The sequence below is a fragment of the Ptychodera flava genome, chromosome 9 (genome assembly GCF_041260155.1).
Source record: "Ptychodera flava strain L36383 chromosome 9, AS_Pfla_20210202, whole genome shotgun sequence".
Lineage (NCBI taxonomy): Eukaryota > Metazoa > Hemichordata > Enteropneusta > Ptychoderidae > Ptychodera > Ptychodera flava.
Window position 1 is genome coordinate 38617207 of NC_091936.1, and position 25923 is coordinate 38643129.

Sequence of the window (25923 nt, forward strand, 5' to 3'; positions counted from 1 at the left end):
GCATCCAGCTGCCTTGCTGCGGATCCGTGGAGGGAGTGGTATGGCTACGGATCCGCAGCAACCGGCTGCCCGAACAGCAGGCATTGGCAAGCGAAGATGACTGTTTACCCGGGCTGTACTGTTTACCCGCTCCGGCGGAGCCCTATTTTTTGCCTATGGTACCCAAAATCGCCCTCACACGGACGAGTACTCGCCTGGCTCTGCTATCTGGAGAGCGACAACAGTCTGAACAGTTTCTGGCACTAATACCTCAACTCACTTTTCACATCCGTAGGAGCATGAAGCGGCTTTTTATCACGTGTCTTTCACATATTAATCTCAAGTTAAACAAGAATTCCTGCACGTCGGAAAAGTAGAATTCAGGTACAACTTACCCTGGCGACTATGGATAACCAAAGCACTCCGCAAGACAGTGAACTCACTCATCTGTGCAAAGGATCCACCCATACTGGAAAAAGTTCAGACAGGGCGCAAAAACGAGCAACAAAACACAGACAATTTTCTTCACTTTGGATTGACATGGGCTCACTCAGGACCATTGACCCTACAAATACACTGGAGTTGTAGAATCTGAAAATTCTACGTCTTTATGGGCCCCCGATGAACACACTCAAGAAACTCGTATCACCTTTGACTCCTTTTTATAATTCCTTTGAAACTGCATATACACACATGCAGACTCAACACAGAGTGTATACAGAATACAGAATACGGAGTTCAAAACACGGCATTCGGCATACGGCATATGTCATACGGAGTACGAAATACGGTTCTGAATAGTAAAGAAAAGAAAATTACATAGCAAATAAATTTGTGCATAAATGAATGAAATTACATGGCAGGTAAATTAAAATGAACAAATAACAAAGAATTCACTTCAAGTAACTTTAAGACTTTTGTAATTTTCACTGCAAACTAAATTGGGTCTACGATACTGTAGTCTGCCGACGGCCATTCTGTACGTACATATCAGTGCCACACTTGAAGGAAAGAAAAAGTTATACAGGAAAAGCGCTCTTACTTACCTCAGATTGTAACACTTTCGGGGGACGATAGCCAGTTGTACATGTGCAAACGGCAAAGGACGGAAATCTTGACACCGAACAGTGTTACGAGAGTCTACTCACTCAAATTTACCGAGGTGGTCTGAACTGCCCAAAGTCAAACCACAGGGTCTGGCAAGCAATATTCGTCTAGAAGTTATGAATATGATCAATAAATGTCTTGTATTAAACTTTTATTTCATTATACAAGCCTTACCTCTGTCTAGTGTGTGCATATTATTTCACCCTAGCTATCTGTGGATAGTATTTCAAAGAAAACAGTCTATATCTATTAATTACCCTCCCTAATCCCCTTCATTAATTTTTTCAGCCGAGCACCGATGCGGGGGCTTATCGCCCTGACCAAATACCTCGTTAGCAGCTCATAAGGTAGTAGACATTTATTGATCATATTCATAACTTCTAGACGAATATTGCTTGCCAGACCCTGTGGTCAAACTCTGCTGTATAAAGGGAGGGGCTGATTTACATGTTCAGCGTAACACCTGCACAAAAGCCAAACGCCTGATATGCGGGAGAGAATGCACACCTGCACTTCACTTAAACACAAAGGGAACTTGCACGCACAGGAGTAAAAGAGTTTTCGGCATGCAATTCTTTGCCCTTTTGGTCCCCATTTATAAGGAGGAGATACCCGATTGTTTCGTACTAGTTGCTAAATGTCTTCCAAAAAAATGCAACACTAAGTTTTTGACTGCATTAAAGCTTAAGCTTACCTACCTGTGGAGGCCTTCCATCCAAATATTGACCTACTGATTGGTTTTATGTTGGAAAAAGGTCCGATATATGTTTGAATATAAGCTTGACATACTTAGAAAGTTTATTTATTTGCATTTCCAGACCCCCAAAAAACGGGAAAATTCGGCCATATGGGGACTGTTTAACCTATTTTTGCCTGCGGTACCCCAAAACGCCCTCACATGGCCGAGTACTCGCCTCTGCTTTCTGGGGAGGGACAACACTTTCTGAAACTAACTCCTTACCTCACTTTACACATCCGTAGGACCATAAAGTGGCTTTTTATAACGTGTTTTTGACATGTTAATCACAATACAAGAATATCTGCATATCGGAAAAGTAGAATTTAGGTACAACTTACCCTGACGACTATGGATAACCAAAGCACTCCGAAAGACAGTGAACTCACTCATCTGTGCAAAGGATCCACCCACACTGAAAAAGTTTAGACAAGGCGCAAAAACGAGTAACAAAACAGACAATTTTCTTCACTTTGGATTGACTTGGGGTCACTCAGGATCAATGACCCTACAAATCCACTGGAGTAAAGGAGTTTTCGACATGCAATATTTTGCAATTTTGGTCCCGATTAATTGTGGGAAGATGCCCGATTGTTTCGTGGCTTAATGTCTTCTGTAAGGTTAGTTAATTGACTCTCATGCGGAGTACTTTTAGTTATCCATAGTCCGCAAGGAAAGTAATACCTGAGTTTGAGTTTTCCGACATGCAAAAATTCTTGTTTAACTTGAGATTAACGTGTCAAAGATACCTGATAAAAACCGTTTCCTACTCCTACGGATGAGTAAAGTGAGGTGTGGAGTTAGCGTCAGTAAATGCTGTCCCTCTGAAATCGCACCTTTCACAAGTTTTCAAGCAACAGTAAAGGCACTTCATTCCATTACTCGCCAGGTTTTGCACGATAGCCTTTTCGATTTCATGCCCTTACTGTACGGCTCTATATTTCATTTTTCAAGCAATACCTGTGTCGTATCCCGCTTAGGTGAAAATGTACTGACGGTTGCAGTGAATCTTGGATGCTCTGTGGAGGAAGATGAAAGTTAAATCTGATGCTGGAGAAGAAATATTTCCCTAACAGTCTATCGTGTTTTAAATTTTGAAAAAACCTCTGAGTTATTCACTGATCATGCATGACATTAAATTTCTTGAAGTGATGTATAGCTGACAAGAAGATGTGACCAAGAGTCTATGATTTCTTCTGCCAACTTTATACATTAGAAACATGAAAGTCAAGTGGACGTAAACGGCTAGTCACACATTATTAAGTTCAAGTACGCAAAGATTTAAAACAATCGACAGAACTACAAACATCATAGCAGCTATAACGTTTTGAAATCTGAATAAAAGTTTTCGTATTTATCAACTTATTGATAATATTCGAAAATTTTCTGACTATGCAGGAACGTATAGACTCAGGCTAACCATGACATTTTCAGAAGAACACGGTAACGGGTTATTCTTACTTCGCATCTAACATTTCTGGGTATATGTGATGACAAATAACGTGTTACAATAGACTCTTTTCATAAGTCTAGCGCCCTCCTGTGGTCACTGTGAATTTGAAGTCAAAGCGAGGCCACTGGGGAAAACCCTGGGCAGTGGCTGGAGGGTTTTCCCCAGTGGCCTCCCTTTGACTTCAATTTCACAGTGGCCACAGGAGGGCACTAGACTTATGAAAAGGAGTAGAAAAAGTGATCAGACACTCTAACGGATACGTAAACAGAGAGCGCCCTCTACACAATGTGAGAAAGGCGTTTTAATGTAGAGTCATATATACAAACTCTGGCATTGTCATAAGCTTTAATTTAAATGTATCAAGAGACAAATGTTTTTGATTTTTCCAAGAATAAATTTTCTTGAGTTTCAATGACGTTTGCCGGATCTAATCGAATCCACATGTGTGCACGTTGCATTTTTTGCGTATGATTTTAGTGCATCTATGGTGAGCTAAAAGTTTGCTAAATGTTTTTAAAATATTAAAGATGATAAACTACACGAACAGGGTTAAGAGACACACAAAATTTATCATAACATTTATTGCCGCCCTGATGCCCTGTATCTCCAGGCCAATACTCTACGCATTTATATTCAAGACGAATCGCACAAGTACTGAAATCATAAAAATGTTCTCTTCAATTTCAACAACAATGATAATATGGCAAAAACTCTCTCTGTCTCTGTTTCTGTTTCTGTCTCTGTCTGTCTGTCTGTCTGTCTGTCTGTCTGTCTCTCTCTCTCTCTCTCTCTCTCTCTCTCTCTCTCTCTCTCTCTCTCTCTCTCTCTCTCTCTCTCTCTCTCTCTCTCTCATCATCTTATTCATGTTCTGAATCAAAGCAACTAGCAACTGAAGCGCATGCGCCAAATGTTTGCCATGGCAACCACGCTGCGGTCATCTATACCTATAGGTTCAATTAGGTAGTCTCAGTAAAGCCAGAGAGAAACGAGAAATAGTCAGCAACTGGACTAAGATTCATGAAGCTTTGAAAGGTATGGTTCACACCTGGTATATGCAATTGTAAAGACCGAAAAGACCGATCAAATAGTGAACATCAATTTTTGTGGATTCGGTGAACTGGCCTTCGCTGTCAACCAAAGGAAACCCCAACACAGAAGAAAAGAAGTCGTCCCACATTGATATTTGAATTAGCAGTCAATAAACAGGACACAAAATTCGAGGTAAGTCGTGTGCTGCGAATTCCGTCAACAGATTAATCTACAGTAATTTCTTTTATATATGCATCCATATCAAAGCTAGGCAATTCACGATCAATGGAAGGCATGCTTATTCGTACTATAATTCCTTCACTTTTCTTGCACATGACGAATTCAAGTGAAGCTAAATATTTTGAAACTAAATATTTTGTGAACAAAGGAGAAAAGCCGAGTTTCGTGTCTTATTTATTAAGTGTTTTAACCCATTCAGAAAGGGTCCTGTAGAGGCGAGCATTTATTAGCGATGTTGGCATATATGTTTTCGAATTCTAAAACACGGAAAGGCTGAAGCGTCTCAAGGTTTGAAACAATGACAAAATCAACGCTGATATTGATCAGAATAATAATTGAGTGTTTGACATATATGGCTGGTGCACTTACAGCCAATTCTATTGACTTATATTTAGAAATGTGAGTAAAATGTCATTCTAATATTGTCGAGTGTTTCATACACATGAAAGCCATTTGCAGTGGATATTATTGCTCAAAGCGGGAGAGGAGAATGCTTCGATTATAAGCCCCTTTCTACTGTTTGGAGACTGAAATTTGTCATAAAAGCAATGTGAGCTGGGTAAAGTCCAAGGGAAAAGTATATTTCTACGTGAATTATCTGAATAGGAAAGAACGGAATAGCCATTTTTGAAATTAATCCTTGTTCGTAATGTTTATCATGACAGTTTCAATGAAGGAGCAAACTTGTGGTAAAAGTTACAATTTACAGACAACTGCATTATAATCTGGTTTGTCATCGCATTTTTATCTACTCACTATTTTGCCTACAACGTATGTAATTATGAAGAAAATGATACTATTCTCGTAGTCACCAACGTTAAGGGGACAAAACCGCGCTTTTGAGCCTTTTTAATTAATTTTGTTGGATATGAAAAGTACTTTGTTTGACTTCTTTGCAACATGCTGAAATACTGGTACGGTCTGTTCAGAAAAAAAAAAACAGTTCCGTGCACAACTGTTACTACACGTGGCTGAACATACATTGTCAAGTAAAGTGTGGATCTTATGCAAGCTTTTGTAATGACATATTAACCCTTTGAGCGCCAAAGTCAATTTTTGTCACCTTTAGAAAGTATACTCCAGTCAATTTTTTTCAGATTTTTGTCAAAATTTTGATAACAAACTGTACCCAATGAAATGTGGTGTCCATTTGGTCCAAAATTATCAAAAAATTACAGAAAAATTCATAAAAATTGGTAAAAATGTTCCAATAAAATTTTGGTGGGAACAATTACAGCACTCAAATGGTTATTTCAGTGCCTTCCATATAAATAAGGACAGCAGCTTTCTCTTGCATTGTGGCAATTTTTATTTGTAATAGGAAAGCGAGTCGCAATAGGAAAAATTAATTTTGTTTGGAGTCACAGACGAAATCATCAGCTAAGGGGTATCGCTAATTTTTGACACTTCTTCAGTTAGTGGCCATCTTTTATTTGTACACTGGGTGACTTTACGCAATCATGCCATGCGTTCTTGATAATACAAAAAAGGTCAAAAAGAGCGACTTTGTCCCCTTAAAAGACTGAAACTAGCACGAAGGCTCCGTGTATTTTAAAAGTTTCGATGCAAATATATTTTGAATAAATTTGCCACACCCCTACAATGCATAATTAGCTTTCCGCTGAAACAGTTATTTTCAATTTTGAATCTTCCAAAACACTTTTCCAGACTAGTTATTTCAATTAATTCAAATCGATTTAATAGATTATTAATTCATAATTAAATTGTTTTCAACAACCGTTTTGAATGTAACAGTATATTCATTAACGATTTCCTTTAATATCGTCTGAAAACACATTATGGTATGAAGTTGCGAAGAGGTATTTCATTGTTTTTTACAAAAGTGTTGTGCAAGCAGCGAGAAATTACAGTTAAGAGTTCATGTGAAATGAGGTTAGAAAGATCGCCCCATGTGTGGTCAATTTAAGATAAAGAGACTGCGATTTCTTCAGCACAACAAACTTAATTTGGTGGTAACGAGCCAATGTAATCCAATGTTCAAAATCAAGTCCTTGCTTAGTAATATTTCCCAAATCTACTCAGTCCTCATATACCATGCGGTTGTGGACTTAATAGAATAACAGATTCTCCTGTTGGCATGGAAATATCAATAATTTGGTCGTGTGATCTTTGACAAACCTATGAGGTTTTTCAACTCTGCCCTTGCTGTGCTACTTTGTCACATTCAGTTGTAAAAACCAGTGACAATTTAGACATCCACGGTTTTGTTTTTATAGAAGATGATAAAGGGTTTGAAGCAGCGTGTCTATTTATAAACACTCATACTTGGCTAATGGGAACATATTGTCCCCTGATTTACTCCTAAATGCGTTCATTACAGTGTATGCACTGCATGAAAGATGCTTCGTTTCATATACAATCAACGGAAAATAACACTGGCTAGCTCAGTTTTGCAGGCGCGGTCCGCTTTCTCTTCTATATGTAACTTCTTCAGCTCCCCAGACTTTTAAGCAGCTCTCAAATTTTCCTTCTCATTGACTTCCTTGACCGCCGCAGCCTGTGATCTATGTCCGTCCAGTTTTTGTAGATAAGCATAAATCAATATTTGTCAAATACTTTTTATCGTCAAAGTCGTGTTTTCGATAAAATTTCTCGGTTTTGCGTAGGCTATTGTTGGAACTCTTCTCGTTGAGACATTTCAACTTTCCATCGTGCAAGGGTGGTTTTCTTTTGCCCTTATATCATTTTGTCTTGAGCCAATCAACGCGAGGCTCAATTAGTTTTGCGGTGCCTCCGAAATAACGAGTAAAGTTAGTACCGGAGAATGGGAAAAAAGATCGATTAATGCGAGCCATGCAGAGTTTATCTTTCGTATGTCGTACTTGTAGAAACAATTAGTTATCAACCAGCTGCAACGAATTCTCATCCTTCCATTTCAGCGCCACACTGCCATGGTTATCAGCGAACAGCCCGGTCCTTTCCAATCCACTTTTGATAAGGGATTCAGTCAGCAGAGCTCTCAACCCGCATTCGTGTTTGTCTTTTCTCAGTAAAGTGAACTATTTTGATATCATGGTGTGGCGCGGAAGTGACAGCAAACTCAACCCACGTTATATTAATCTACTTTCTATTTTCAGCCCAAACGTGCGTGTTAGCGCGGAAAACTTGTCCTTACTTTGCAGAATAAATTATAGAATTCCTCAGCCTTTTATTATCCAGCCACAAAATGAGAGTTTATGAGAGATTGTATGAATAGAAGTTAGAATTTAATGACATCTTTATAACCACCCGGCCTGTTCCACTTATGAAAGTGCGTTTCCATAGTGAAAAATTTACACATACGGAACTAGCCTTGAATATTTGTCAGCGACAATTTCATTCGTGATATCGACATCTCTTGCCGTCAGTTTCGTTTCTTTTTCTCACTGGTTTAAAGGTATACAGTCACCTGTAATCTAAATATGTCCATATATGGTCAAAGGGGGGTTCTTTGGTATTAAAAATGCCCATCTGAGGGCGCTGTTTTTAAAAAGCGGCCACCCGCTTAAAATCTGTAGGTAACTGTGGTAACTGTTGCAAAATTGGAACAGGTGACAGTATACCTTTAAGTAGTACGCTCCTCAAAACGTTTGCTAAAACTTTCCTCAATGAAAATATCGACCATTCTCTTACCAAATCAAGAACAAAAATCAGAGGTGTAGTTTTGTTTTGGAGAAACAAATTACGTAACATCTACCGATATTAGAAATTCATTCTCGACCGCGATGTCACAATAAATTCTTTCTGATAGAACCATGTTACTAGTATTGCACTCGCAGCTGAATTCGACTTCAAGGTTTTTCTTTTTTGGACGAATTTGGGCTAAATAATACTCCCTTCTGCACAATGCAAGTTGGAGCATTTATTTGGTATTCTTGAAGATGTCATTTTAAATCACATATTTTAAGTATTGCAGCTTACCATGTGGTTATGAACGATATGAACTTTTTAGAATCCATTGCCTTTCCTGCGGAAATCTCAATCAAGTGCGCAAGTGTCGGATCTAGCATATAATGAGCAAAGACAGCCGTCAAACTAATTCTCATTTTCTATAGCGTGTTTACTTTGTTAACATTCTCTGTTGGGTTAAGATGGAATATTACAAAACGACCTCCGCTATGATCACGACGACATGGAGGAAATTGCGCATGTCCATGTTGTGTAACACGGTCATGACAACCTTTAAAGCATTGTCCATGGATAAACAGCCTTTCTTCTTTCTCCCCTGTGGCCAAATATACCGAGTTTTGCGATGATCACGGTTACGTGGCCAAGCCTGTGGTTGCCCGATAACGCTTGTTTGCCGAGTATGAGGGTCAGTATAATTATAAACGTGGGTGGTAAATTTCACAGTTTCACAATGTTCAACATTTTCGTATTTAGGTGTTATCATAAAATTATCCTCGGTATCGTTTACCTTTATTTTTCTTGAAAGAAGCGTAGCCTAGGCTTCATCAGGAGCGTTCCAAGAAGATTTGCACCTCACTGGGTTTTTTTCAGCATTCTCGATCATGGTAGTCTTTGCTAGGCCGATTAAACGGTAATCGTAGATTTCATGTGGGGTTTAGCGGTGGAAAATAGTCTCGCTGGAAATCTAGGGCAAAATGATCATTATCTGAAAGATAAGTAAGCTTTCTGTAAACGTGTTGGAATCGTTATGTTGTTGATGTACTTTTTGGTGTATTCTGGTGTTGTCTGTCAATGTTTTTCTTTTGCTTGCTGAAACATAGGCAGTCAATCGACTCTCAACATGCATAAAGGAGTTCAAAGTGTATGAATAAATGATCAGAGCTTATTACCATAGTTGCGACTAGCGTCACAATATTTACAGAAGATAATTGCTCATTATCAACGATGCAGATTCACTACCCACATTTTCATTTAGAGGTATTTTGAGGGAAATAATCAAAAGCAGAGCGAGGTACTTATTTACGTTATTACGCCAACTTTCTCGATAGAGGTATTTTCTATCGGCCATAAATTCATTGTCTATCAGGTCATTATAATATGACAAAATATTGTAAAGTTTAACAGCACCACTTCAAAAAATCGGAAAGTGGATCTTGATGAAATTATTCCAGATCACGTCAAACTTCCTTATCTTTCACAGGACAGCAAGGCTGTCCAATCGAATTTAAAGGAAACTACGCTCAAATGTCGTATGGGACCCATACGACCAATGTAAACACTGCATCCAAAGTACGATGGTAATTTATGAGAGTTAAAACATGTCTGTCATAATCTACATCGTATAATTTAAATGTTGCAGCTATAATGATGAGGTGCATCTAGATATCGTGCACGAAATACATTGTTTGTAAACAAGAAACTCGCACAGGCGCAATTCCGACGACTGTTTCCCTTTAAATGAATCAAACTTGATCAAAGAAAAGCAATGCTGAACAGTTGGAATGTCAAAATTATAGAGAGTTTTCAAATATTAGCCAGACGACATTTTTGACGCATCTCAGTCAGTCAAATGCTTACGTTAAAAAAGTTACTAACACCGTTCAGGGCCCCATCATTCTAGTAAACATATAAACCTTGGCTTTAACAAATCAAATTATTTGATTTAGACACAAGCCCTGCGCCATGCCAATGTAACTATGATTCAGACATGGTTTATTCCGATGGGAATCATGGCAGCTAGACCAAAATAATGACGCGACACATAATTAACAATTTGCACGTTTTTTTCCTAACCATGCGCGATTATGGTGTAAGTTATTATTTTCTTATAGATTATTTAAAGTTAGGGGCCGTCGATAATTAAAGCTGACGCACGACAAACGTAATTCTTTCGTTTAGGGGGGGAGGGGTAAAAGCTCATTTCGTTTTGTGTGCGTCAAAATCGCATAAGGGTTTTCTATTGTTTTCGAAGTGCGACTTTGCAGCGAGAGCGTTCATCGAGAACAGAATGACCACAAAATACGGGGAAAGCAAAGACATGAATGTGAAATAAAAACTTGTATTTTTTTCAACGTGAAACATGTATGTGAAACATTTTCCTACGTGCGAAAGACATTAAAATGTTCTGTCTTAAAAAGTGAAACGCGTAAAGTGGAGGTTTATTGTGCCCTTCCGGGTTTTTTACATGGGCGTGCGGATCGGAGAGGTGCGTGTGGGTTTGTCAGAAACGGCATCATAATACGGAATTGATTTCGCATAAGAACTTTCGTTTTGAGGGGGGGAGGGAGGGGGTTTCAAGTAAAACGAAGGAATTATGTTCCTTTTGCGTCAGCTTTTATTATCGACTGCCCCTTACAAGACTGAGTGTGCTTCATAGGGAACACTCGAGTCAAGTCTCTGATGTACCTCATTCGTGACGCCTTATTTCTCGTGTTTTACGCTCATTTTGCGTGAACGTGCATAGTTTACTTGGAAAAACGAGTCGCTTCTTGTTTAGCCTACTCTGTGTAGTCTCCACTATTTTGCGTTCACATTTTTGAAAAAAAAATGACTAACAAAAGTTACGGCTATACAGCCATGTAAATATGACGTCCATTGAATCAAACTACCCCTGATTACGCTACCTGACTGACCGGCTGATTGGCAGCTGTACGTCATGAACAAGTTCATTTTCAGCTAGCAGTCCATTGCAGATAATTGCGATTATTTCCGTGTAACTTTTATCTTTGTTTTGCCTATGATAACTGACTAAATTGCTTTGGGCAGAACAAGGCAACTTTTTCAAGCGACCTAATGGCCCTATGATGATAACATTGCTCCTCGAGTTTTAGTCATTATTAGGGACAGCACCATACACAGTAGCTGCAATAATTGTAGTCTTGGTGGGCCGGGTCGTGGGGCTTGGGCTTCTGTCGTGCTGCTTGCGCTATGCTTGGTTGGGCATCGCGCAAGCCGCACGACAGAAGCCCAAGACCCAACGGCCCAGCCCACAAAGGATACAATTATTGCAACTACATACACAAATGTCTTAATAAAGTTCGATAAAGTTCGAGGATGGTTTCCATGTCAATCGCTTTGAATGACGGAGGTGTCGGAAAATACCCGTTGATGAACACTTCGATTGCTATGGTAACCATTTCATTTTAATCTCTGAAGAACATGTTCATCAATGTTTTGCGCTATAATACGTGGCTACCGATCAAACTGACTGTTCAAGCTGAAAGTGCCGTTTATAACTTCGCCTCAGACGAATGCAGAGATTTCGACTCGTGACACATTTTCCGTCGATGGAGATCTCTACTTTGATCTCTATTGATGACGGGCTTTACACGGTAACCAAAAGACGTACACGATATCCACGTTGCGCTCAATGCACGGCGATAAAACGCATACATCGGAGTCACGCAGAAAACAACTTCATCACACGTTATCGGTGTCGAGCGAGACAACGACGTGTTTTGTACGAGGAAAGGAGCTACTTCTTGTATATGGGTTGTTTTATTATCGCCCGTTCCCTGAAAACCGGTGATAATTTAAAAAGGGTCGGTATCTAGAAACAGGATGTATATATCTTTCGACGCCATCGACTATTTTAGACCGTAGCAATAACACGATGCACCGTCATAAAATTATAAGATTTCAAAAACGGAGCATTCTATAGCTTTCCATGATATGAACAGAGAACATAAACGTTTCATTTATTGAGAAGTAATGTTTATCCGTCTTTTTTTTTCTTTCAGTCACTGCTCATCGTGACCTAAAACGTTTTTCGTCTAGAGGAGACCGGGAGGCGAACGAGAGAGACCAAAAACAACGACTTCAAGTTCAGTATCATGTTAGATGTCGGCAAACAGCGGGTAAACACAACAGCCGTCATCGGGTACGCTATGATGAGATAACAGAATCGAACGGACACCTTTGGGAATGAAGACCACATATAGAACAAAAACACGTCATCTCTTATGTCTTCGTGAGAGTGAGCGTTGTCCTACCACAGTGCTCTGATCACATAGCGCAATTTCCACGCACGCGAAGATTAAAAAAAAATACTCGGGCGTCAAGAAGTTGAATCTGCGAAAGGAACTTATGCAATTTGAATGGAATATTAAATTGAATAATAGAAACGTATGACTCAATATCGGTTTGAAGAAACGCTGGCAATGGCCTCGGTTTTCTCATCGCGGAGAGATAAACATTTTTATTTCAAGGCTGGCATTGTATGATTCTAACAGCGGTTATAAGAAAGTAAAACCATTTCTTGATGAATTCGAACTTCCTGGATCTAGCCTGGTGAGGGGTCTTTGAACTTGACAGAAAAGCGGACTATTCTTCTAGTCTCGATGCAGTTTCGCTTGCGTTGAGACGCATTCAAAGTCTGTTAAACAAATTCAGGTGTGCGAAATTAACTCTATTCGACAGAATAAGCAATTTACACGGACTTATTATTATCGGGGGTTCTGGTAGTTTTCGTTCGACGGTAGCAAATGCTTTGATTTTTTTTTTCTGTGTATGCACCTGTGTTGCCGCTGAACGTAATGAATCACGTGACACGAAGTGAACAGGGGCACATTCCTGTATGTCTTGCAATGTATTTTATTGTGCATTTGATGAAAAACTACTGGCTTTCTTCATAGGACAGTGTCAGTCTTCCGACAACAGTGACACGAAAGTGAGTTTGCTTCGTGGCCCAACTTAGCGTTGCATCCCGTCGCCATGGAAACATTCACCGACGAAAACGAGAGGGACGCTGAAGTGGCGGGTTATTCGGTGACTTATATCTCGGCAGTGTCGGTGACTCTGATATTGATAATATTCTCCACCATAGTCGGGAACTTTCTCGTCATCATCACCATACTTGCGACGAGGGACCTCCGAACCAACGTCAGCTACTGGTTGTTGCTGTCGCTGGCGTTTTCGGACGTACTCGTGTCTGTCCTGGTCATGCCTCTTAGTCTGAAACGGGAGCTTCAGACACGCTGGACGTCCGGCCCAGTGCTGTGCGACATCTGGATCTCGCTGGACGTCACTTGTTGCACGGTGTCCATTCTTAACATAGCCGCAATCGCCGTCGACAGATTCTGCTCTATCACGCAAAAGACTACATACGTCGCCAACAGGCGGCTTATAAACCTCACACTCGTGCCTGCGATCTGGTTGCTGTCTTTCGTCATTTCGCTGCCTCCCTTGTTCGGTTGGCGGGAAGAACAGAACCATGGCGACCCGGAGCAATGCCTTATTAGCCAAGATTTAGGTTACACCGTCTTCTCGACTTTTGGTGCCTTTTACTTGCCCCTCGCAGTAATGCTAGTTTGCTATTGCAAAATTTACAGGATCGCTCGAGCGTCGTTTCGCAGGAGAGCAACGCGTGTGCTGCCATACGTGCCACGCGCACAGGCCTACAGGAACACAGACAAGACCTTCAGGGGGACAAGAACCACACCTGGTACCGCAAGGGGCATCGAGCTTGACGCCATCGCGCTACACAACGTCACCAAGACATTCGCGGACAGTAGACCAGCCAGCGTCCGATCAGGACTCGTGCACTCGTCCAACGAGAGGCGAGCGGTTGTCACCCTCGGTGTGCTCATGGGAGTCTTTATCATCTGCTGGTTCCCATTCTTCATACAGGCAACCGTTCTTCCTTTCTGCAGGATATGTGCCGAGAAGCTGCCAAGCCAGTTGAGCAGTTTCGTACTTTGGCTGGGCTACTGCAACTCCCTGTTAAACCCACTCATCTACACGTTCTGCAACAAGGACTACAGGGCAGCATTCAAGAAACTGTTCTGTAACACCACACCCATCACTGCAATTTTATAGATACGCAAATCAGAGCAATATAAAATTACCTTTGCGATGCATTCAACGGATGAAAATGTAAAGGGAGTTTGCAAATTTACGGTTGCTCTTGCGCTAACACTTCAAGTTCACAGTTGAGGTGTCGATGTCACGTACTTTATTGTTCGTGTTTGTCTTGTTTTCTTTATGAAGTTAGTTTTCAGTGTTTTTGTTTTGATTTAACTGTTTACTTCCCTCATTTTGTTCCGACAACTCACTAGTCGAGTCGATCTATAGCCTATATAGATCGACTCATATACCTCCGTCTCTCTACACGTGATTTTTCAGCACGTGGTTCGAAGTTGATTCGCCTAAAACGTTTCTCTGTAACCGCTAGTGGTTCTATTTATCATTTTTGCCAACATGCCAACAAAAAGTAAACAATAGTTGTAACTTGCTTCAGTGCTCTTTGCATTTATCCATTAACGTTTGTATTTGGATTTACCCAATTTATGAAGTGTATTGACAACGATATTATATTTTAATCATATTTTTGTTTATTTTCCATGTTGGGCCGTCATGTAGCTCTGATATGAATTATGCGCTTAAAATTTGTCACACTTGTATGGCATGACGTTGTTTGTTTTTTTGTCTGTATTACTGTAACTTTCTACTTATCATGGTGACAAAAGCCGTATTGATATTTTAGGTAAGATCTATCTAACACTTTGTGGCGTTACCAGCGATTAATCTTGCCATAGTACGGATGGCAGAGAATGTCCTTGCTGTGCCTGCTGCCACTGTCTCAAACAACGTATAAGTCTATCCCATGCTGACTTAATCAGAGGGAAAATAGAAAACTCATATATAACGAACTGAATGAAATACCGTTCAAAATTCACAGCACCAAAAGTTAGAATGAAAGATAATAATGAATTTTGGTGTTGAGCATAACCTTTGCCGGATCCAAGTAGCTGATGATTGTGGCACCGAGGAATCTCTCTTGTCAAGTGACATCAGATCGATGGGGTTTTTTTCTTTGTTTTGGTTAGTTTCCTCATTGGTCTGTGGTCTGCTGGTCTCTTTGTCAATGTTTTCTCTTTTAATAAATTCAGTTTGAACTCTTTCATCCGGTAGAATATGAGGCTATCTAAATTGTTCGTGTTCCAAGCTTATGTCATTCTTACAACTTATTATCTATGGATTCATAGTTCATCACGTGCAGGGTGTGAAAACAATTTCGCTGGCCGGGGATGTCTATTCGGGTAGGGAGACCACACAACGCCGACCTTAAACCAAGCCGGGAAGACCGGACGACGGTGTGAAACCACAGACGCTCCTTAGCTGGGTCGTCTGCTAAGTAGATCGATTTTCGGATCGATCTATTGATCCCGTAGTCGATATGCCCGCGACTGCAATCTAGCGGGCATATCGACTACGGGATCAATAGATCGATCCGAAAATCGATCTACTTAGCAGACGACCCAGCTAAGGAGCGCCTGTGTGTGAAACATATCCACCAGCTACCTGCAGTCAACTCTTACAGGGAACTATCAGTGCAGTTCTGTCATGCGCAATGCCGATTGTCTCTCTGGCGTGTGGCTTAGGCATAAACCAATCCAATTACATTGCGTTCATTTGTGTTTATTCATTCCTTTGTTCATACATCCCAAGATGCATTCTGTAATTACAAGTAACGAATTTGTCGAGATTATTTATGAAAGAAGGACAATTCGAGTTGATTTTGCAAAAGTACATTGAACTTTCGTACGGATTTGATGTGAACCTTCTTTTAAAATGATAATTCGATTTTTTGTGTTGAATATAGGCTTTAGAAAATGCAATAAAAGTGTGTTCAAACATGTCGAAGTGCTTGAAAATATAAATTATATTAGGAGAGTATTATCATAACACTTGTTTCCGATACTTACCGGCCATCCTCGTTACAGAGATATCATTTCCCCCTTTCCCCCTCCTCTGTATTTCGGATAACTTTCAAACACTATATGACGGTCATCTAGTTTGATTGTCATTGACGAAACAGCAGTCGGGTAGTTATAAGCTATTATAAGACACAATATCAATATACACGAATTTTCGAGGTATTGACAACGACACTAAATGTATACAAGTTCATCGCTAAGATCAACAAACACCGGATGAACCGTAGGTCAAGAAAGAATGATGAGTGTACGCTGTTCTATTAAATATTAGCTGTTTTTCAAGGTGGTCGGTTACATACTGTCATTGTAGATAAGCATGGTTACTGTCACAATGCCGTGTTTTGATGTTCACGATTGGAGAAATTCTTTGAACGATTCACATCTATTGTGAGAATGACAAGATAACTTTGAAAATCATGCATTTTAAAAAACCTACTCCCCGACAATATCTATCCCCTACCCCCGGAAAGTAGATACGGCATCGAGATCTACTGACAAACTGTGTCTCCGTGTAGTCTCTCTATTGAAAGATCTCAGTCGTGGCTATGCACAAGCCGAGCTAAGTGCCATCCCACATGTGTGAAAAGAGATCAGAATATCCAATGATATGACGCCACAATTTGCTTGAATCGATCGCTAAAGGCCATCGGCCAGAATGTCCCAGGGTCATCAATCAATACATTACTTGTCAGTCTACATGACCATAGGCTAACGATTTTGTGTTCACGTTTTCAGGTTTATTACTGAATAAGCTGCATGCACGCGACATCGGACACTGCTGCTTGAAATGCGGACAAATTCTGTCAGTGTTCATGCGTGGCTATCGTTACAAGATGCAGTCTGAGCCGTAAATGCGTCTTTTATTATTCATTGTTACACTAGCAGTCGCCTAAAAGTGGTATATTCGTCATTCTTGCATGCGCAATTTCTAAAAGTGTAATCTGAAAATACAGACAAATATTTCTTTTTTGCATATTAATGTGTGAACGATGACGTCATTTGCGAACAACCCTCTCGTTACTAAGTTCAGTTACAAATACTTCAATGAAAATAAAACAATAAAACAAAGTACCACTTATTAGTTTTATCACTGTCGGTTGTTATTTCGTCAGAGAATAAAAACACTTTTCCTTACATTTAATGCCCACACCACTTCAGAGTTGCTTACAAGGCTAAGTATTCATCTAAACTAGTCGTCGTTCGGTCTCTTCGTCGAGGAAACATAAAGCGGTTGAGGTGTGAGACAGGTTCAGCTCCATAATCGTTGAACCCACATTAGCGTTTACGTGAACGGTAACAACCGACAAACGTTTGGAATCGCATCAACCGCCCGTAAGTCTGGCAAGCGCAATCTGACATCGTCGAGTCGAAAGAAACGATGTCAAATAAAAATGGCAAAAAAATGAATGGACGTTTTGCCTATAAATGACTCTTAATTTCCACGGTTACAAATTACATGAAAACAGTTGTTTCAACGTAAATTTTGAAAAATGCCCGGGCCGAGTACGCCAGAGCAGAAGCATAAATCGATGGCGTCAGGGTGTTCACATTCACACAAACTCGATATGAAAGTACATCAAGACCATTCAAAAACAGTCGCAGGTTTTTAAAATTTACACATCTCTTGACAGGTTCATGAAAGCTGGCCAGATAGGAGTCACCTGATGAGAATTATCAATTACACTCACTTTACTAGCGAACTTTTTAATCTTCTGGTGGCTAAGTGCGACCAGAAATCTTGCAACGTGTGATGGCGCACATTTTTATGTCTTTAACTCTCATTACCTTCTGGTGAGAGTTTCAAACGAGGAAATTGGGTGCACATGACTTCTTAATTGCCTTATGGTTAGACTTTTTAAAGATATTCACAACAATGTTGTGTACATTTGGTACCAAAAGAGAAAATCTTCATTTGACAAAATATATGCGGTCCGCAAGACAAACGTGTATCGGCAAACTCTGAGCGAAACGAGTCCGTTACACAGCCCTGAGATCCACATAAACCACGGTCTGGTATCTCTCATACAAACATTTCCTTTCCGTTTGCTGTTTGATTTTTTAATCATCCGTCTGTCATCCTTTCTCCTTCAAGAACATCGGACAAGATTTAAGGAGACACTTAGCGTCGGTACCAGAAAGAGCTTTAATCAGCCAGAGAAGTGGCCAGCGTCATTGTTGATTGTGTGAACGTGACATACGGGCCGGCGATGTGTCATTACAAAGAGGTCAACCTTCGCCGTAACACTCTGTGCCACGCTTAGTGTCTGGTATCCTAAACTCTATTTCTTCGACTTGGTCTCCGTTCCTCCGACCACGAAGGACGAAGGCCACAAGCGGAGACTGGGCTCCAGGCTAAGTTTCTGGGTAATATTTGTGCACCGATGAATCTGCTTGTATGTACCAGTTGTATTGATCAATGACAAAAAAATAGTAAGCCACAAATAATAACGCCCCTTAGGGCATATTTTCTGGTACATGTTCAAGTTGGTCTGAAGATCCAATCAGCGTGTAATTATTATACGTATGTGAAAAGCATGCATGGTGCGACAATTTACCGCAAAATAATGACTTCGGGGAGCGGCCATTATCTACTGCCAGGGACGAAAAAAAAATTAGTTAGTCACTCACAAAATGAAAGAGCTACATGGGGAATTACAGAAAAATCTCATGATTGAAAGGGGAATTGTCAAATATTTTAGGCCAATCAATATTCCCCATTGATGATGACTCCATATAAGTTGATTTGCATACTCGAACAATGCTCATTATTATACTTAGCATAAATGAATACAATTATTGAGGAAGTAGATCATTAGATGTGCGGCCACAGTTGTGTCGAGCAAATGAAGGCGATTGAATGACCTTGACTGCAATAATGCACATGTTATCAGTTTACAAGGATATTCTATGAATTTCAAAACAAATTTAATTGACTTAATAACCTTGTTCACACAGGCAAATTTGGCCAGGGCCAGGTCCGACGTAGCACCGGACCAACGATTCAATTTAGTTTCCATTCAGATATTATTGAACGAAAAAATACGCCGGTCTGTGACTTCCGACCTTTCAAAGTTCAAAAAAGCGGGCTTGTGTAACATCACGATGTTTGTACTGTTCGTGCTTTTCGTACGCGTTTTACGCACAAGAAGGGCAAATACGACCGCTACTAACTATTTTAACCCATGGAGGTACTCTTTTGGTACCTCCATGTTTAACCATCGGAGACAACTTAGGCACATGTTTACTGAGTGTACATTTCGTTCTAACGACGTTGTAGAAATGTGTGTCTCTCAGTTCTACCATCTCTTTTTTACAGCCACGGCGACATGGTCTCGTTTGCGGAGTGGAACTTGGTGGGAAATGTCGTTCTGACTGAACAAAGGATAATAAAACTGAACTGAATACTTCCAGTAAATGTGAACTTGACTATTTAACCATAAGCTTAGACCCTTAAAAAGGTCAATGATCAAACTTGGCGCTCATCTGGGACCAGGGTCAGCGTTAAGGGTCCACACACGGAAATCTTGGCCGACTTGGATTCGAAGTTGACCCTAGATTCCCTCTCGATCGGGACAAAATTAGATCGCCGCTAGGCCGACGCTGAACGTTCATATTGCTTTTATGACAACGACGTTAAGGTTACGTTGGTGTAGCGGCGACACAACTTTGTCTGTGTGAACGAGGTCAATATTCATATGTGGGGACGAGCATATCCTACATCGGCAGATATTGCCATATCTGTTTCTAGTTGAACTCAGAATGAAAGTTGTCACAATGCTTCAGTTACATGTATTCGTCTATGACCAAGTATATTGTAAGTTTTAAAGATAAAAATAAGCTCGGATGATGAAGAAAGGAAGTAACATTTACTGCCCAAATTTTAAGTTTTTTTCTTAAAATGGTCATAACGAAGGCTTGCAAGTCATTCGCGCGCTGACCTGACGCAACTTTTTAATTATACTTTTCTAATTTGTTGTGTGATAAAATCACAAAAGCTGAATATTAAAGCCGTTGGTGAATAAGGTATTGATAACCTAAATAAGATATATTAATCTCATTAATTATGAGAGGGCAATGTTTCCATTTGAACATAATTATTAAAATGTTATATGCAAATTAGGTAACCTTCCTTTCAGGCTGAGCTATTTAAAGTAAAGCGAATTTTGTGTTGCCAAGTACTTTAAATTCAGTCCATTAAATTTTTGTTATCAAGTGTTTTTATCACACTTCTGTCGAACTAGAAGATAACTTACCGGCGGCAATATAGTGCAGTTGCATTCACTTTGATGAGTTCCATCGCGCGCAGTACTACAGCCTCGTTCTCGCCGTTTATCACTTACGAATTTACTTCGGGAACGAGGATAAACACTTTGTTCGCTTGTTCGACGTAACATTCTCAAAGGTCGCACGCAGTAGTGTACTTGAACCTGACTATTCTAGAGGATATCGGAGAAAGAGGCGAAGAAAGTTAACTGCTGGAGAAGTTTCACTCTGAACAGGTTCGTCAGGGTAGCATGTGAATAGAAAGCGAGTTGTACAGATAATTTAAATGAAAGAAATTTACCGAAAACATACAGATTTGACGGCATGGAATCTATGTGTAACAAAGAATGCTGAACACGTGAAAATAGTGAAATGTGACTATATTCTTTGATTTTGAGGCCCCATCCACAGAGCTGTATCATTATTGCATAACTTTCGATAGGATGTATGCAATGAGATGAAATACAATAATATGTAACAATGCGAAAATCAAGTGCGACCGCAGAACATTTTCCGAACTTGGCAACGAACGCACGATTTTGACTTTGACTTTGATTTTAAGGACTAAATCATTTTTGAGTTGCAACTAAAATATGGTCGCCGCAAATACACACGTAAGCAGCTGAATTTAATCGACCAAAACCATCACAATTGGAATCCAAAACATCTCTCCGAAGAGTTGGTGGTATATTTTTGGTATGTAAAAAAGTGCAAAAAGATACAGCCGATGGGGTTATGAAATATAGACGTCGCGATTTCACGCAGATGACAATGCTTATCAATGTGAGAGAACATTTCTGACATTTGCTTTTTTCATATATGTCACATACATCACATGTAAAAATCTTGTACTGAACAAAAACCTGAAAATGAAGACTCCTTTTTTCTATCGTGTTATAAAATTCCAAAAGGGCACATCAACGACGGCTAAATATTCAAATTTTTCTGTCTAAATTTGCCCTATATTCACTCTCTCATTTCAAATCAATATTTATCGTGCTTTTATACACATAGTTCATCAGAGCAAGAGCCATGACTTTCTCACGTCTCATTAGTCTGAAGTTTTTGAAAACTCATTTTGAGGTGAGTAAAAATAGCTGCCACAGTCCAATGATAACGTAGAGTTTAGATACACGGTGCTGAATTCACACAACTTACAAGTACGAACGATCCCATGATCACGATGACGTAATTGATCAGTCAACTTTTGTCAAAATGAGGGTAAAAGAAAGTTATCTTCGAAAAGTTTTCACAGTTTCATAGTTACAAGCGACGTCGCCGTCTTGTTTTCGTGTTGTCTTGACGTAAATGTCATTAGGCTATGTGTATTTGTTGTTTTGTTTCGTTTACTTTTTTTGTAGTTGATTCCTGTCGTTATTCTGACAAGTGGTGTGGCTTGCATGTCCGCTAGCTACGTCTTCTACATGGCAACACACAAGTCAGAAGTTTCGTGAGTAACGCTTGTCTTATGAATAATTGTTTCATAAAACAGTTGTTGACTCTCTTATTTATTTGTGTGTGTGTGTGCGCGCGCGCTGTGCAACGTGCCGCGGGCTTGAGAACGCGAACGACGGTATCGTACAGTAACAATCTGATGGATTGACATATCGGATCTGTAGTATCGGAATGGTGCTAGATGCTTGAAATTTCAAGAGCGTACAAAAATGTATGTGTCGTCAAGAAAGTTTAAAGTCTCATTACGTTCTTCCGATAGATGTGGTAGTGTCGTTAAGGAGAAACTATGTTAGTCTTTGAGTAAACAGTGAAAATACAAAACGACTACGGTAGGCGCTGTATGCCCTGTATGCGACACCCGTAATCCCATCATGCACCGTGCTCAATGTCGACATTTGTACCAAACTAAAATTCATTAATTCTTTTGTCATTATTTTTCCCATTTTGACCTCTCAGGTGGATCAAAAACTTGTCTGCTCCTTGGGACGCTGTAGATCCGACAAGACGGCAAAAGGTAGGATTCCATTAAGGTAGTATGCTCCTCGAAAGTGAAATACTTAAACTTTTGCTAAAACTTTCCTCAAGGAATCTTTCAACCATTCTTTTTCAAAATCAACAATAAAAATCGGGGGTCACCGTGCAAATTTTGGTACTGGAGAATCAAATAACCCAAGACTTAAGGATTTTTAAAATTCAAAATGGCCGCCATCCCTAGGTTAACTCTATGGAGGAAAAAAAAATTTCGAATTTCGAAAAACTAAGCCGGTGAAAAGTTTTCTTGCACCAAGAGCTTTAAAATGAACCTCCACAAGTGGTAGATCAGAAAAGAATTGTAAAAGTTTGAGAGTCCGAATAGCTGTCCCCGAGGCGCGTTCTACCTCAAAGGCGCAATGCGCGTAGGGGACAGATATTCGGACTCTGACAATTTCCCAATACGTATCTGGTCCATCGCTTATGGGGGTGTCATTTTAGGGCTCTTCGAGAAAGAAAACTTTAACTGTCTTAGATTTTTTGAAAATCTACCGTCTTATTTTCCCCACTAAAGTTAACAACCACTTTGAATTTCAAATATCAGTCAATGTTTGTTTCTCTAGTACCAAATTTTGTACGGTGACCCTCATTCATATTCTTGATTTAGTAAGAGAAGAGTTGAAAGTTTCGGTGTGGAAAGGTTGAGCAAAAGTCTTATATATATACCTTGGTGATAATTCACCACTTTGTTTATTTATGGTAAGAAACCAAACATTATGCGACATGAATATGGTTTAGATAAATAGGAAAAAGCACAATCCTGCAATTTGAAGGATGTCCTCTTTTCAAAAGAAAGTAGTTCCACATTACATCGATACAGTCACATAAGTGAAACGAAACAGCCTGAAGTAGTCTTTCACCAAACTTTGTACCTAGATCTCCTGTGAACGACCGGAAAAGACATGATTTAAACTATCTTTTATCAACGGCATGGGGTTTTAAACAGTCTCTGTGGTTATTTTAAGAAACTATAGCAAGTATGTAAACAAATCCAGTGTATGTAAAAATGTTGACGTGACCGATTACAAGTTTCATGTTGAGGGAGTGACATCTATCGATTTCAACTTTTTGATATTTTTTCAGATTCATAAAATGTATCCCATTGCGCCCCGATAAAAGAATCTCCTTTCTGGGTGAGCATGAGTTTCTTTTCCACCCTCAAATCTTATGTTTAGGAAATTATTTTAATATATCATCTTTTTGTGATATCCTTCCAAATTTTTGGTGAACTTATTTCAGACTTGTATTGCATTATGGGACTTGACATTTATGTTACAGACGTCAAAGATTATGTCTGTCTCCTGTATTATACAGCCTCTGCCTTTCAGCCTGTCGTGTCCGCCTGTCGTTTTGTCTGTCCGTCTGTCAGCCTTTCTCGCCCCTCTCTCTGTCTATCTGTCTGTCTCTATCCCCCTCTCTCTCCTTATCCTCTCCACAAATCAAACTTATTCTAGCTTGATGTTTATTTTTATCTTTCAGTTCATAACAGTGACTCAAAAGTACGAGCCAAACATGGAGATCGTGAAACTACGTCAAGAGATTAGCGCAGCCTATGCGCCGAAGCGTGCTTAATCACAACTTTGCACCTTATGGCGATGTCCGTCAGCATAATGAAATAAAACTGCTTGATACCAAAGTGTCATGGTCATTTCCATGGTGAATTTCTAGTTTTGACTGTACTTGTTTGTGTTTTCGATGATACAGAGACTTCGCCGTGCACCCGTGGGCATTCAGGGTTTTAGTTCTTTCCGATCTGTATAGTGAATTATGTATGAATATAGGGCTAATTTAGCAAGGCAGTTGTTCAACAGCATATCTTTATCACTGAGCAACATGGTCATGTTGCTTCAAGCTCATTAAGGCAGAATGCAGCTCGGGGACAGATATTCAAACTCTCAATTTTTTACGATTCTTTTCTGATCTACCACTTGTTTGGGGCTCAGTTTAAGGCTCTTGGTGTTAGAAAAATTTTACCATTTTAGTTTTTCGAAAATCGGAAATGTATGTTTTCTCCATAGAGTTAACACAGGGATGGCGGCCGTTTTGAATTCCAAACATAAGTAAATTTTAGGTAACTTGTTTCTCTAGTACCTAACTTTGCTAGATGACCCCTGGTGTTTTTTCTTGATATTTTAAGAGAGTTTCATTCAGAAAGTATCACAGTCTCCGTATGTTGCACGGAATGCGAACCAACTGAGTAATCTGGCATTCATATAATAAACCTTTGTGCAACTTAAAGATGTACAATGTCAATCAGTCTAGAATTTCGAAGCGATCAAAACACTCGGTCTCAGGTAGGCCACGGTCCTTTGTTAAAAGGATCGTGCGTAGGCTATTTTATGCCACAGGAAGGCGATGATTAGGAACTAGTGTGTGCTAATCACATCCTGCCAATGTCTCGGAGGAAAACATTAACTTGCGGTGTGATAACCACATACTCTGCAAGAAAAGAGTGTCTTAGCTCATTTGTACATTATGGTTACATTTGGGAATTGTTAGGGGAATTAACGGAGAGAAAAGATCAACATGATAATTGTCACTGATCATGGAAAATATTATTAAATTATAATTACGAAACCATTCATCGAAATTATTCTCGTATATATGTATATTTTAAGGATGGGACCAGGTAAATGAATAAAGTATCAATTGAACAACACATAATGATAGGTGTCGGTGTCATATATCTATCATAAAATTAACTATGTAAAAGTTTAATAGGCCACATACAAATACGTGTTTCCGGTAACCCGACCCACCCTATTTAAACCCTACGACGCTAAACTTGTTTATTTATTTTTTATTTATTAAGATTCATCCAACGTAAATCGTAAAAAGTGTCTACATAGGATTGGGTGACCAAAACAGGTACAAATCACCTATTTAAAGTCAGTCCCCCACAACACACTACACGACGAGCAAAAAGAAAAGCTGGCGTAAAATATACAATTTACAGTAAAAATACAACAATAGAAAGAAATGGAAACCCATGTTCATATCCCTTCCCCAGTTTATATTGTTTTCGTGTCATATTTTATTTTTCAAATTAGTAGCCATCGCCACTGTAGTCTATTCTATTGGAGGAAGAGAGCTGGATGGGTCAGGTGGTATGAGGTGTATATAAATAGCTGAATAGTTGAGCGTGTCTCTGGTATGGTTTTCCGAGGGAAGCTGTGGTATTCGGGTAAAGTTGATGTATAAATATGTTTTTTTTTTATTCAATCAAACATCCAACAGTCGAACGCAAAATTACACTGATGAGGACCCACTACTCACATAACCCACTACACAATGGAGCAATGAGGAGTAAAGTGCCTTGCTCAGGAGCACAACACCGTGCTGGAGTCTCAAACTCACCATCCTTCGACAGTGGGTCCGTTACTCTGGGCTTATCGGGTCTCGAACTCACCATCAGTACCCTAACCACTGCTCCGCGGTGCCTCCCCAACGGCAAAGGTCGATTGCCATGCCAACTGCCCTGACGGAGAACGGAACGAAACACT

General features: G+C 39.8%; 2 protein-coding genes across 2 annotated transcripts; both read left to right on the plus strand.

The window, feature by feature from the left end:
• Positions 1-4224: 4224 nt before the first annotated feature.
• On the plus strand, positions 4225-15404 carry LOC139139677 (5-hydroxytryptamine receptor 1A-like). Its single transcript, XM_070708541.1, has 2 exons — positions 4225-4496; positions 12194-15404. The coding sequence occupies exon 2, from the start codon at positions 13167-13169 to the stop codon at positions 14268-14270; it is 1104 nt and encodes a 367-aa protein (XP_070564642.1). The 5' UTR covers positions 4225-4496; positions 12194-13166; the 3' UTR covers positions 14271-15404.
• A 5162-nt stretch (positions 15405-20566) lies between these two features.
• On the plus strand, positions 20567-25038 carry LOC139139678 (normal mucosa of esophagus-specific gene 1 protein-like). Its single transcript, XM_070708542.1, has 5 exons — positions 20567-20670; positions 21449-21517; positions 21796-21884; positions 22346-22403; positions 23900-25038. The coding sequence occupies exons 2-5, from the start codon at positions 21467-21469 to the stop codon at positions 23990-23992; spliced, it is 291 nt and encodes a 96-aa protein (XP_070564643.1). The 5' UTR covers positions 20567-20670; positions 21449-21466; the 3' UTR covers positions 23993-25038.
• The last annotated feature ends 885 nt before the right edge of the window (positions 25039-25923 follow it).

Coding starts and splice junctions, on each gene's coding strand:
- LOC139139677 (XM_070708541.1), top strand. CDS start 13,167: ATGGAAACATTCACCGACGAAAACGAGAGGGACGCTGAAGTGGCGGGT.
- LOC139139678 (XM_070708542.1), top strand. CDS start 21,467: ATGACTTTCTCACGTCTCATTAGTCTGAAGTTTTTGAAAACTCATTTT. Junction 21,518..21,795: donor TTTTGAAAACTCATTTTGAG/GTGAGTAAAAAT, acceptor CTTTTTTTGTAG/TTGATTCCTGTCGTTATTCT. Junction 21,885..22,345: donor ACACACAAGTCAGAAGTTTC/GTGAGTAACGCT, acceptor TTGACCTCTCAG/GTGGATCAAAAACTTGTCTG.